The sequence below is a fragment of the Nannospalax galili genome, unplaced genomic scaffold (assembly GCF_000622305.1).
Source record: "Nannospalax galili isolate Female #2095 unplaced genomic scaffold, S.galili_v1.0 scaffold128, whole genome shotgun sequence".
Taxonomy (NCBI): Eukaryota; Metazoa; Chordata; class Mammalia; order Rodentia; family Spalacidae; genus Nannospalax; species Nannospalax galili.
In genome coordinates, this window is record NW_008360322.1 from 5500129 (window position 1) to 5514778 (window position 14650).

At 39.1% G+C, this 14650-nt stretch overlaps 1 protein-coding gene across 3 annotated transcripts in view; it reads left to right on the forward strand.

Moving 5' to 3' along the window:
• Window positions 1-14383, forward strand: part of Commd10 (COMM domain containing 10) — a 199625-nt gene extending 185242 nt beyond the window's left edge. For all 3 annotated transcript variants that reach the window (XM_008825278.3, XM_029559759.1, XM_029559758.1), the window contains 2 exons: window positions 12605-12664; window positions 13744-14383. In XM_008825278.3, coding sequence (XP_008823500.1) covers window positions 12605-12664; window positions 13744-13782 — 99 coding nt within the window. In that variant the 3' untranslated portion in view covers window positions 13783-14383. The remainder of the gene's footprint in view (window positions 1-12604; window positions 12665-13743) is intronic.
• The last annotated feature ends 267 nt before the right edge of the window (window positions 14384-14650 follow it).

Consider the following 14650-nt stretch of genomic DNA (forward strand, 5'->3'; position numbering starts at 1 on the left):
TCCATCTCACAGGAGAGAGCCACAGCTCCAGTTCCCAGGAGGGGACCACTGCTACAGCTCATGTGAAGGGCAATGACTCCAGCTTGCAGTTGGGGACTACAACTCTAGCTCACAGGAAGAACCGGAGCTCCAGTTTTGAGAGGACACTTAAGATCATAGGAGAAGACGACAGCTCCAGCTCTTGGAGAAGAACCATGACTCCAGCTCACAGGAGGTGACCACAGCTCTAGTTCTCTTTCTTTCCTTAGGTTCTCAGGCTCTCAAACAGAATCTTTCTCTGAATGTATCTATGTACACTCATGTCTTGTAGTTTCCATGGTGGTCAGAAGAGGGTGTTGGCTCCCTTGGAACAAAGCTACTTCACTTGACTGGCTAAGATTTTGCTCCTTTGCTTAAAACCCCCCAGACACACTCCTTGGAATAGAGGGGACAGGCCCAAGATGGCCAGGTACCTGGGCTCCGCTCCTGCCCAATGTGCAGATCCCCACTCATTTCTCAGCTGCTGAGCCACGCCTCACGTGCCTCAGGGGCCTGCCGCCATGGCCACGCTGGAGAGGTCATGAAGGCCATGGACTCATTCAAGTCGGCGCAGCAGCAACAGCAACCGCCATCACCAATATTATTATCCAGATGGTTGTCGTGACTTGTGAGATTTTTGAGGAACCATGTTATGAATGCACATGGCACAGTCCTCTCAAGACTCTCCTCTGATAACCTTTCATCTTTGGTAGTGTAGACTTGCAATCATTCGCAGCTTCAACTTGGCCATGATCAGATTGGATTCTTGTAGGAATTCTGACTGGAGATCCCCTCAGTCCATGGTAGCAGCCAAATGCTTGCATACTTTGGTCAGTTGGGGCCTCAGGGACTGGCTACCTACCACACGGGCTTCTCCTTTAAGTGCTGCTCTGGCTTCGACTCCCTGAGGAGAAGTTCAGCCATGTCATCTCATTGGCAATGAGTTTGGTCAACAGATGCTTGATGAACTCGGGGGTCCACTCCTCCTGTCACTCAGACTGGCAGCACTGGATCTCCATCTCCAGCCAAGGCCCCGCCTTCCTGGTTGCCATCACGAGGCGTGGAACAGGCCAGGGCCCATATTTCTTATTTTTAAATAATAATACTTACAAGTTAAACAAGTGATGATAAATATACTGGGATATATTTACATTTTTATATAGTTGTATGCAGTTATAGAAATATAATCTTAGAGATACGTAATAAATAATGCCTAATTTATTTTAATAAATTTAGTCGAAGAATAATGTTATTTAAGTTTAGTCTCTACCTTTCAGTTATGCAACTTAAAAGAAAACTTTTTCTTTAAGTACCTAGTGAGGTCTTTTTAGATTCAACTGGATAAAAGATAGTTTTGGTTTGGTTTGGTTTGGTTTTGGTTTTTTCAAAATTTTTTACCTCCTTGGCTTTCAAAGTGAAAGAATAAGTGCAGTATTTCTAACTTTGATGCCCAATTTAAATTGGGAAGCTAAGCAACATAAATTTGACTTAATTCTTATCTAGGACATTTATATTATTCAGAGGCCATTTCTGCTAAGATAATTTATGACAAAATTAGTGCATTTCTCTTTTCAAAATGTGTTTTGTGTCCCTAACTAATGGGAAAGCAGAAGGTATTTTTAGTGTCATCTTTCATTAAGACAGACCTTTCTGAAGACCTTACTAAATTTGGTTTCCATGAGAATTTTCCTAATGAGTATGTGCAACGTTATACAAGCTCTTGTGGATAAGATTGCAAATTAAAATTAAAGAGGAATAGACTAGTCTTTCTCAAGACATTGGCAGAATGTTAATTTGCTTTCATTTTTATTTTGCAGTGTTTCAAGTATATAGTCTGAGTTTGCTGTATTAATGTTTAAGATTAGCTTAGACAATATAAGTAATGAATTTCCTAAGTGGGTTCTTAGTCATAATCTTATATTTATAAGGCAGGAGAGAAGGTCAGTCTTCCACTGTGTGTCTGTTAGCAGTGTCAGTGACTTTAGTGGATTTTACAGAAATAAAGGAAAGCATATTTACAAATAAGTCACCTAGTTTTATTATTTGTATGCTAACTTACTGGTTCATTTTGCAGTGTAAAAAATAGCCACTGTGCACTTCAAAATAGCATGGAGGAAACGTGTAAACCTGGTGGTGTTCCATATTTATTCAGCATACCTACCCAAAGTGTTGGAGTTGCTCTGGGCTCCCTTTGGGCTCCTTTTCCTGTGCTACACTCTCCTACAGTCACATCCTCTCATCATTTTAAACACATCAGTGACTCCCAAATGTATTTCTCTTTCCTAGATCTCTTCTCTGGATTTCTAGAACTTATTTCCTATATTTCCAGAGGAAACTTACTTTCCTATATTTCTTTATTTCCTATATTATCTGTGTTCCTGGCAGCTTGAGTCTGGAAGTCGACTTTTGATCCATCCTTTGGATCTTCTGCCCTCCTATTTCTAATCTCACCTCCACCCCTCTGACTTCTTTTCGCAGGATCCCGACATCCATTCTTCATTTCTTTTATTCATTCAGCACCTACAAAATCCAACTCAGATCTGTCACTTCGTGATGTCACTTCTACCACCAAACATTGCCCCATTGTTTCTTCACTTTTCTGTGTCACTGTGATTGCCACAATAGATAAATCATTATCCTTCTAACCTGGACTACTAATTCAGTACCCTCTTGGCTGGCTTCTCCATAACCAATTTGGCAAATTCTAATCAGCTTTCAAACAATAGCCAAATTGAGGTGTTGAATGTGTAAATACAATTGCCCCTTCTTACACCTGAAAGTTTCTAGTGATTTCCCATTTAGAATGAAGCTCTTTTTCATCTCTAAGAAAGGCAGTAGGGTCTAAATTGACTTTTTATGACTCTGCATTAGTCCAATTTGTTGTTCTTGTCATGACTGTGACAAAATACTCAAGAAAACAAAGGGAGGAAAGATTTATTTTGGCTCAAGATTTCAGAGAGAGGTTCCAATTCAAGGCTTGCTGGATTTGTTGCGTTGGGTCTAAGGACAGAGAGAACATCTTTGCTGTGGGAGCCTTTGGTAGAGGCTGCTTACCTCATGGCAATAGGGAAGCAGAAAGAGACAGACAGAAAGGGGCAAGGTATAGCCCCCCCTGGGTCAGTCCCCAAAGACCTACTTCCTCCAGCTAGGCCACCCCTTAAAGTTTTCACTATCTCCCCCAAAAGGCCCATTAATTGGGGAGCAAGCCTTAAGCACATGGACCTAGAGGGGAGATTTGATATTCTAATCATAACTGGTTGCTATAACAGAGTGTAACAGACATAACTCAAAACAAGTTTTTTTTCATACCTCTAGAGGTTAAAAGTCCAAGATGAAGCTGCACAGAGAACTGGGTTTCTTCTGAAGCCTCTCTTCCTGGCTAATAAGTAACCACCTTCCTCTGCACTGTCACAGTCCTTATATATTTCTGTGTCCTCATCCTGTCTTAGTAGACTGGTCACATGGGATTAGGGCCACTCTTCTGGACTAATTTTCCTAATTATCTCCATTTCCTATCCACACATTCGGTCACAAGCTGAGGTTCTAGGGGTTAGTGCATTAACATGAATTTTTGGGAGATACTGCTCAGCCCATAACAGAGCTTCAGTTGATAGTTGATGGAAGAATGAGTACAAGCAAAGTGTAGACTCTAAGTAATGTTTCCACATGCCTATGATCTTACTTCCTGTGGTGGTTTGAATGAGGGATGTCCCCATAGGCTCCAAGTATTTAAATACCTAGCCCTAGTTGTGTTGGTGTTTGTTGGAAGTTTAGGAGAGAACGTGTCACTGGGGAGGGTTTGAGAGTATATAGCCTTGCCCTGCCTACTTTGTCTCTCTGTTCTCATTCTCTCCCTCCCTCCTGCTTCCTGTTCCTACTTGAAGATGTTAGCCTTCAGCTTTCTGCCTTTCTGCCCCATCTGCCTCCTGCCATGCCTCCTGGCTGTGATGGATTCTTAGCTCTCTGAAACTGTAAGCCAAATTAAGTTTTTCTATATGTTGCTTTGGTCATGGTAGCTTATTGCAGCAATAGAAAAATAACTAACACACTTCCTCTACAGTGTTTTCAGCAAAAGTGAAACTGTCAGAGCAACATATTCCCTTAAGTAGCTGTTGAAAGGGTATAGCCTCCAGGTGGTATCTTCAGGCAAGCAGAGCCTTATCTCTTTATACCTGATCCTACTGTAACCCTTTTCTTGGCACCAAGCTCTTCCCTCTACCCTCTCTGTGCAGCTTTTACTCTGTCTTCCTTTGCTTGGAATATTCTGTGCTCTAAAACCCTTTTTATTCCCCTCCTTCTGCACCTCCATTTACCTGACTGATTTTATTAGGGCATACTTTATATTTTTTTAAAAAATTTGCCCCATATTGTAATGAAGCACGGCTCTATATTTTGAGTCCCATTACCTTTAAATTTATTTATTTATTTTTATGTGTATGAGTGTTTTGCCTGGATGTCTGTAAATGCAATACTTGTGTGCAGTGCCTGTGGAGGTCAGAAGACTGAGTCCAGTCCCCTGGAACTGGTGTTATGGATGGTCGTTAGCTGCCATATGGGTGCTGGGAACAAAACCCGGGTCATCTGCAAGATCAGCCAGAGCTCTTAATCTTGGCCATTTTGCCAGCCCCAAGTCCCGTTCCCTTTAAAACAGTGTTTATTTAGTCTGATAGGAGAGTTCCTAGGTCCTGTCTAAACTGTAGATACTAAATGTCATCAGGTCCAAGACTACCTACCTGAAAGAGCTAGTGAAATTCTTTATACATAGACTGAATATTGCTGAACTAAATAAATTAACTGAGTGAGTGGGCAAATGGATTTGCTTTGCCTGGTTGTTATCAGTTGAGTAACCAGCATAACTTGTGACATGGGCACATGGAAAGAAGGCATGAGCATCACAGATGAATCAGGCCATTCTTGGAGTGGTCTGCCCTTTTTTTTCTTCAAGTTTCATCTTTGCTTCTCTCTCTCTCTCTCTCTCTCTCTCTCTCTCTCTCTCTCTCTCTCTCGGCATATGTGTGAGTAGGTGCTTGTGTGCATGTGGGGTGCATGTGTACATGTAGAGGCGAGAGGTGTGTATCTGGGGTCTTCCTCTATTGCCCTTCACATTATTTATTTACTGATTTATTGAGGCAAGGTCTCTCCCAAGCCTAGCATGTACTGATTAAGTAGACTGGCTTTTTAACCTGGGAGCTGGGGACCCCAACTCAGGTCTTGAGGCTTCTGTGGGCAGATATTTGAGCCATCTGCCCCAGGCCCCCTTCCTTTTTTGTTTGTTTATTCTGGCAAAAGATATATGACAAATTTTGCCATTTTAACCATTTGTAAAAGTATAATTCAGTGGCATTAGTTAATATCACAGTTTATCTGCCAACCACTATATTCAAAACTTTTTCTTACCCAACTCAAATTCTGTATCAGGTAAGCAACAGCTGCTATACCCCTGCCTCTCAGTTTCTGGTGGCATCTAATCCTCTTTCTGTGTCTATAAATTTGCCTCTTCTAGAGAACCAGATTCATATAATTGAATCTACAGTATCTGTCTTTATATATCTTTTATACCCTTCCATTTAGCATAATGCTTTCAAGGTTCATTTATGTGGCATGTGTCAAAGCTACATTTTTTATGACTGAATAATACTTCATTGTATTATGTAATGTTTTATATATTCATCTGTTGATCGACACCAGGGACTTTCTACCATTTGGCTCTTGTGCTGCTGTGAGCACTGTTGTAAAAGTATCTGCTGGGTCTCCATTGTCCATGCTTTTTGCTATGTATATTTGTATACAATATGAAATCTGCCAAACTGTTTCCCAGAGTGGCTCCACTATTTTACATTCCTCACCAGCAATACACAGGAGCTCCATTCCCGTACATCCTTGCCAACATTTGTTTGGTCTCTTTATTTCATACTCTTTCTAGTAGGTGTGAAGATCTTCACTATAGTTTTGACTTGTTTTTTGCTAATGACTAAAGATGTGGAGCATGATTTCATTTGCTCATTTGCAGTCTGTGAGAAGTCATTTGCCCTTTTGGAACCACATTGTTTGTATTAATGTCATTGTTGAGCTCTATGGGTTCTTTATGATTTTTGAATATTAAACTCTTACCAGATAATTTTTTTCAAATATTTTCTCCTAGCCTGTAGGTCACATTTTCATTCCCCATGACTTTTAAACCACTGAAGCATCTTGGTGTGGTCTTTGCGACTTCCTAACATTGGTTCTCTTCTTCATACCTCATCCCCACGTTCCATATCCTAGCTTTAGGTTTCTCTTCAGCATTTATCACAAACATTTCTGTATGCAAGCATATTCATTATTATTATTTCGTTTATTATTATCTGTCTCCTTCAACTGTGGTGTGTCATTGATTTCTTACTCATTGATGTGGACCTAACTGTCCAAGTGACCTGACTGGCATTTAATAAACATTCATTGACTAAAAATGAACTTAATGCATAATAATGTCATTCCTTTTTTCTTTTTCTTTTTTTTGGAGGGGGGTATTTATCACACATGCAGGGAAAAGCTTTGTAATTTATTATCAAGATAACATCTTTTAACCTACCACCAAGGGCCCTGCCAACACCTCAGAAAGCTGTGGTCCACGTCTTTCCAGCCACTCTTCACTCTCAGTCATTCACTGGTGATCTTTGCTCTGCTTCCATCAGTGGCTTTGTTGCTTCGCTGTAAAGTTTCAGCACCTGAGAAGTTTATTTTTAACGCTTTTTGTTATTGGTACTTTAGTTGAGCCAGTGAGATGGCTCAGTGGGTAAAGGCTCTTGCTGCCAAGCTTGGCAGCATGAGTGCCTGGGCCTCATGTAGTGGAAAGAGAGAACTGAGTGCCTCCCGAAAGTTGTACTGTGGCCTCCATATGTGCACCATAGCACATGAGCTCCCACACACACATGCTTATGTATACAATGAATGAAAAAAATTAATTTAAAAAGTTTTTATTTTATGTGTATGACTGTTTTACCTGCAAGTGAACCCTTGTTGTGTACAACTCATGGTGGCCAAAAGAATGTACCTGATCCCCTGGAATTGACTTTGCACACGGTTGTGAATTGCCATAAACCTGGGTCCTCTGCAAGAGCAGCTAATGCTCTTAACCACTGAGTCATCTCCCTAGTCCTGTTAAAAAAAAAAAAAAAAAATTCAAAGCTTCATAAAAAGTAAGCTGTGTGATTTTCTGTTCCTGCTTCTGTCAATTAACATTTGGGAGTTTCATGCATGATGCTGTATTTCCCTGTAGTTTATTTTCATATCCATATTATATTCCATTGTGTACTGTACTATAATCTATACCTTCTTTTCAAAGGAATTTTGAGCACCTTCACTTTTTTGGTTATTTTGACTAGCAATGCCAGTATTCTTGGGCACATCCTATATTATCTATGGAACACACTATTGATACATAGAATCAATGGCTAAATCATAGGATTTGTAATATACTTTAGTAAATAATACAAATTTCTGAAGTAGCATAAAAATTCTTCCCTTCCATTAGAGTGATTGCTAATTTGTTTTCTTATCTTTACTAGTAGTTTGGACAGTTTTTGTGGAGATCTTGTTTAAGTCTTGCCATTTTGATCAATTTATAGGAATTCTTTGTGTATTCTGGATCTCACTATCTGTATAGCATTCTCATCCTCTTAATGGTGTGTTTTGATGAGCAGAAGTTCTGGATTATGCGTATGAGTGTATTGCCTGCGTGTATGCCATGCAGTGCCACGGAGGTCAGAAAAGGGCTTTTGGATTCCCCTGGAACTGGAGTTAAGGATGGTTTGTAGCCGCCACGTGGGTGCTAGTAATCAAACCCAGGTCCTCTGCAAGAGCAGTCAGTGCTCTTAACTGCTGAGCCATCTCTCCAGCCCCTGTGTCTCATGTTTAATTTGTGTTCTTCACAGAAGTTTTTGTGCCAGGTCAAGAAATACAGGCTATTCCCATGTTATGGACATACTCTTTTTTCTTTTCAAATCTTTCTTGCTCTATGTTTTCCATTCATAACTACAGTCCACCTGGAAGTACGAGGCCAATAAACAAAGCAGGGGCAGAAATATGTTGGATGTGGGAGAGGCGAATGCCAGTTAGGTTGGAGCAAAGAGGAGGGAAGCTTGTGTAGAGCCAGGAGCAAGAGGCTAAGGGAAGTGCCTGCTGTTAGTTCCCACTTGTGAAGGCATCATGGTCAAGTGCCTGCAAAATGCCTTACCCGTAGGAACTTTTCCCCAGAGGGACCTTTTGACAGCACAGAAATTCAGTACAAACCCATCACCTCTCCCATGAGAGCAGCTGTGCTCTCTACAGACAATAAAAGCAGTAACAACAGCAAAGAAAAACAGCAACAAAACACTACCTTATCCACTGCCTTCATTTTTATGTTCAAACCTTCCTCTTTGTATAGAGTGTCTACTTCAACACTTGGCCTAGCCTACTTATTACTGAGTGGTAGCTTTATATAGGATCTGGTAAATGTCTCCATGACATTTACCATGTTGGACAATGGTTGGATAATGGCCTTTGCTGCCATTATTATTTACCCAGAAATAATTTACATTACTTCACAGTCACTGTATATCCTTTGAAAGATGCTGTAGATCCCCTGTGAGAATTGTCAACCAAATCAGTTTCATTGAGATTTTGACTTAAAATTCAGTTTTACATTTTATAAAAATTTTCTTTATATCTGGTTTCTGGAAGAATGGGGATATAATGTCTTATAAACCTTTTTCCTAAATATTAGACAATTTAATAGTGAGGTTCAGTGCCATCTAAAGGAATGTGTATTCTGTATAGACATACTTTGTTCCCCCAGATGATCAATATAGTACAAATCTAGTTTAACACAGTTTGAACATGTGTGACTTGGTAAGATGAAGGTCCATTTTGATTACTCATGACTAGCCTTGTGCTTTTAGACTATTTCATCATTTATTCAGTATGTCTCAATAGGCTGTTTTATTGTCCAGACTATCTCTCCAATTCTTTTTTCTTTTGATTTGGTTTAGTTTTAGTGGTAGGACAACCACATAAGTCAAGTCCCATTCTCTAATGACAGTGCCAGACAGGCAGCGTGTGGATAACCCCTTGTCTGATTTTAGTTCATAAAGCTACTTTAGCCAGATAGTTCCTTTTTTCTGCCACAGAATCTGTCCTTAGAGTTACTGGTAGCTGAGATGACAGATTTGAATTTCAATCGATTTTCCCTTTTTCCCTTAACAGGGAAGAGCTGACTCCAAAGCCAGAGGTATATAAAAGGAAGGAAAACAGGCATAGTGCCTAATCATCCCAAAGAGACACACCCTGAAATACTCCTGCATGAGTTCTCATTGAATTTAATACTGTTCCTTCATCTTTGTTGAGTCAGGACAGCCCCAGGTTTGTGTGCAGATACTGAAATGAAAAGCAGTTGCTTGAAAGAGTGCTTCCTTAGGGGCAAAACCCTCCATACATTTTGTAGAGTGAAAAATGAAGTTAGACAGTTGATTCTGGTTTGATAAGCAAATTTCTGACTTTCTAGTTACAGTTTCAAGGATAGCTAAGAGTGCATTTTCCTCTAAAGATGTAGTGGTCCCAAGAAGGCTTTTGATCAGACCCCCACCCCCCACCCTAGCGTTTGTAGGAGCTGAGGAGGAGCAAAAATAGAGGACACTTATCACTTGTCCAAATTCAAAAGTCATTAATTAAAGCTGCCAAACTTAACAGAAATGTGTTCTATTTTCCTGGTATAACAGGATACCTTAATGATGTCCTGAAAAGCAGGTTTAATGTAAAATTCCTGGACACTGGGATTCCATGATAGAACATGACAATGTAGGGAATTGGCCCCAGCTCAACCTTCCTGTTTTTTCTCCTGTACATCTAAGCTCCATTCTTCTCCACAAGTCATTGTGTCACATATACACAAGAAACTTGCCACCTCCATGTCCTCTCTAAGACACTGAAATTGACTGAAAAGTGGTAATGGTGATGCATGCTGTGGCTCTCCCAGGCATAAATAGAGGTTCTTTATACTCCGACCTCAGACGTCAGTAAACTTCTCTCTTGTGGCTAAGCATTTCAGTAAAGCAAGACCACCCCAAGTCCTTGGTAATCACATCACCATTCTACTGGCATTATGAATATAATAGCTTTAGATACTGCATGTAAGTGGAGTCCTTTATCTTTTTGTCACCAGCCTATTTCCTTTTATATGGTATCCCCAAGGTTTATCTATGTTGTAGCTTGTGACAGGATTCTATATTCTATTGTATGCATATACTAAAATTTTTGTTAATCTTAGTTATTGTGGAGAGCTATATCAACATGGTATGTAAATATAGCTTTGAAACAGTATTTTCAATTCTTTTAATAGACACCTAGAAGTGAAACACTATGTAATATCATAATTATGTCTTCAGTTTATAATTTATTTTTAATTTTTAATTGTGTGTGTGAGTGTGAATGTACATGTGGGGATGTAGATACCCATAGAACTCAGAAAAGGGCATTGGATCTCCTGAAGCTAGAGTTACAGACTGCTCAAGCTAGGTGCTGGGACCAAATTTCAGTTCTTTGCAGGAACAGAAGTGCTCTTAACTGCTGAACCATGTCTCTAGCCCCCATCTTTAATTTTTGAAGAGTGTTCATACTCTTTTAAAGGTTTTATTTTTAATTATGCCTATGTGTGTGGAGGGGAGGGGTCTGGGTTGTGCATATGAAAGCAGGTACCTGCTGAGGCCAGAAGAAGGCATCAGATCCCCTGGATCTAGAGTTACAGGCAGCTGTGAGCTACCCAGTGTGGTGCTAGGAAATGAACTCAGATCCTCTGGAAGAGCAGCAAGTGCTCTTAACCACTGAGCCTTCTCGCCAGCCCCATACTCTTCTATAGTAGCTGTGCCACTTTATAATCCCACTATTGGTATACAAGGCTTTCAGTTTCTCAAATGCTCACCTTTGCTTATTATTTGCTCTATTTTTTCAATAATAGCTATTTCAGTGAGTGTGAGGCCAGCTATGGCTATGTAATGAGAGTCTATCTTGAAGAAAGAAGGGAGGGAGGTCCGTTATTGTGTTGTTATCTCTTCCTCTTTTCCCAATGTAACATTGTGGAAAGCACCACCTTGAAACAGCAAAGTACAAGGAGCAATAGCCTAACAGTGCTGTTTTCAGAGTTATGCAAATCAGTTGTTTACACAGTGACTCAGCTTTTATTCCCTCTTAACTTTTGATGTGGAAGGGAGAAGAATGCATTTGCCTTGTCTTCCCCAGAATTTTGAGATAAACTTATGTCTGTCAACCCCTTTTAACTTCTGCGAGGACACATATTACAGATCATGCTGATTAGACTTTTGGGTGTTTAATAATGTGTGTTAATTAGCTAAATAATTTTACTAATACAATTTACAACCTTCATAATTTATATCATTCCTAAAAGCTCAGGCTTTACAGTTGATACACTTCCCTATTTATTAAAGTTGAGTGTATAAGAGAGAAAACGAAGAACTGTGAAATTTGGTCCTCTGTGCTTAGGCTCATGAAGAGGGGGGTGCTGTTTCTGAAATCAGCCCCATTGAGATAACTTGGTTTGAAATTTTGGTTTATCACAAAGATGTTGTAAACCATTGAAATAGATTTATTTTTAAAGTGGACATAGGAAACTGCAACTTGAATTGATAATATGTTGAAATTGACTACAAACAGTTAAGTGTATGAACTGATGCCTATTTATAGCAACTTTCCACCTCATTGGCTCATGATGCTCATCATGTGAGTGGGGCAGAGGTATCAGCACAGTGGCATATTTTTAACATTCTGCCATTAGCTTTTACTTCTTCACAGGGACCTTTAATAAAATAAGTATGTGTTAGCAGTATTTCCCAATTGTTTTGAATCGTTAAGTTATAGTTGAGTTAGGTGGGGTTTAGTTTGCTGCTCCACTTGACTAAATTAGCATAGATATATATCCAGTATGTAGAAAACTTTATGGGTCTGTGCACCCATAAAGGTTTCTCCTGTGCACAGGTGAGACTAAGAAGCCTGTTTTTTGAAACTGTCATGTTAATTGTTAATTTTTGTGGAGTCTGAACATTAAAGATGGTAACAATCTCAGCACATTAAGAACCTAACTGTTAGAGTAGGGCTTGGGGGCAGAGGCTGTGCTCATGTGAGATGTTAATGGCTGGGTGAATTCAATCAGATAAGCTGCCTCCAGTGTCTTTGTGTAATGGTATTTACAACATTTTAAATGGACTGCTGAGAAAGATGAAATGGAATCTCATGTATCATCTCTGCCTTGAAAAAAAGATAATGAAATTGTTCTCTTGCTAGCATATATTTTATTAACCTTGGTGGAGTCAACTTGAAGAACAGACGTCCCTGTAGAGTTGAGAGCTTTAGCTAAAGTGGAATGTTAAGAAGTGCCTTTGTGAGTTCTAGGAACTGCGGGGTTAAGTGGAGCAGGTAGGTTTTTAAACCACTCAGAGAATATTAGCATATTCTTAGAAGATGCAGCGTAGCTCTAGAAGTACAGCTGAAGAGAAAAGTACAATGTAAATTGATTGTAACTAAGGTCTTATTTTGCTTTTTGTTTTCTTCTTTACAGAGCCTGGAGAAAGTTCTTGTGGAATTTAGTCATAAGGAACTGTTTGATTTCTATAACAAGGTCTGTATTTTTAAAATCATTTTCTGATACATAGAGGTTTTCCTAACATTTCCTTCATTTTTATGAATTTTTATTTTTAAATTCCTTATTGTGGAGCTAAGTTATTTAACTTCTTTTCTAAACTTGTGTCTCACAGTGAGAAGAAGCATAGCTCAGATGAAGAGAATCTGACAAACTAAATCAAAAAGAAAATGAAAATGATTTTACATAGAGCAACAGGGTTGGTGCCTTAGCGTAAAGCTTAGCAGTGCACTGTGTCACCCCTATAGCCACATGACCCTTTAAATATAGATAACCTGAAATACTTTAATGTCTGGGAACGGGGGTAAAGGAAAGCTGCCAGGCTTTTCGAGATTTATCTTTGAAGCCAGGCATGATGGTGCATGCCTTTAATCTCAGCACCCTGGAGGCAGAGGCAGGAAGATCACTGTGAGTTCAAGACCAGTCAGGGCTACATAATGAGACCCTGTCTCCAAAAAAAGTTTGTTTCTATTTAAAAATGAGATTTATCTTTGAGTATATTTCATTTTTTTCTTTCAAATATTGATTTTGTCCTAAGAAGTACATTTCCCTAGCCTCCAACTTTAAACTCTTTTTTAAAAGTATTTTGAAGTTATATGTATATACATGTGGGTTTGTGCATGAGTGTTCAATGCTGGAGTTCTAGGCAGTTGTAAGCTGACTGACATGGGTGCTGGGAATCCAACTCAGTCCTCTAGAAGGAGCAGTATGCACTTTTAAGCAGTACATACTGTTAATCACTGAGTCATCTCTCCAGCCCCCAGATTTTAAACTCTCTGTAGTGATAATTTACTATGAAACAGTTTGATGCACTTAAAACAGTAGCTCTTAGAAGTCCTCCTTCTTTATAAATTTGAAAACTTAAATGGCAATCATAAATTCTAATATCTTTACATAAAGGGAAAAGGAGTCCACGAGTATTTTTATTGCTGTGCGAGTGGATTTACTGTGCATGGTTCTGGCTGCCATTCTTCCCCCTTTTATTTGCATGTTTCTAAACACTTCATGTGAATTTCTTTCCCTTCACTAACTCTCTTTATTTTTGTCTTTGCAAACAGCTAGAGACCATACAAGCACAGCTGGACTCCCTTACATGATGCTTCTGGACTGGTTTCTCCATCACATCCGCCACCTCATTACTTTGCATTGAAGAGAGATTGCCTATATTGAAGGATTCAGTGACTTTATTCCTATGAATAACATGGATTATCATATCTTGGACAAATATCAGCCAAGTGAGATCTCTTTTAAGAGCACTGAGATTCTAAAATACCTTCCCTAGTTATGTGAGCCAATGGCAATTGTTCAGAACACTGCTTTGAAAGAAGTTTTAAAATACCATATTGTTTTTACTGTTGGGTTGCTGCTTATTGGTTCCCTGTTCATTTTTACATGCTGAATCATGCTTGTACGTATTGGTGAGGGTCTGTAGATAGAAGGTATGATGCATAGATACTAGCAGAACATGAAACCTCAGTAATAAATTTAAGGTGGCAACCACATGCAACCAGATATAGTGTGGCATTTTTCTACAACTTAATTTTTCTTGAGAAATGTATAGGAAAGAACTTTAAAAGCATACCAGTGCTATGATGCTAACTCCAATATGATCTTCGCATTTTAAACCAGAAATCTTTTGTATTCTCTTTCTGTATGTTCATTGGTTTCAGTCAATAAACTGTTTCTGTTTTAGAATTATTTAGACTCATGTACAGTATTTATTTTATAATATGTGAAGATATGATTGTCTATAAATTTGTGATTGCCTTAAATTTTTATCAATGAAATATCTAACTTACTTTGTAGGAAAAGGAGAGAGAGGAGGGAAAGACTTAAACAGAACCTTCTTCACATAAAGGAATGTGATTTCAAAATGTCCTATAATTAAACAAACAAAACAATTACAACTGAAGCACATTTCTCTTAAGTTTCTGGATAATACAAGTATTAAATGTATCTCAAATC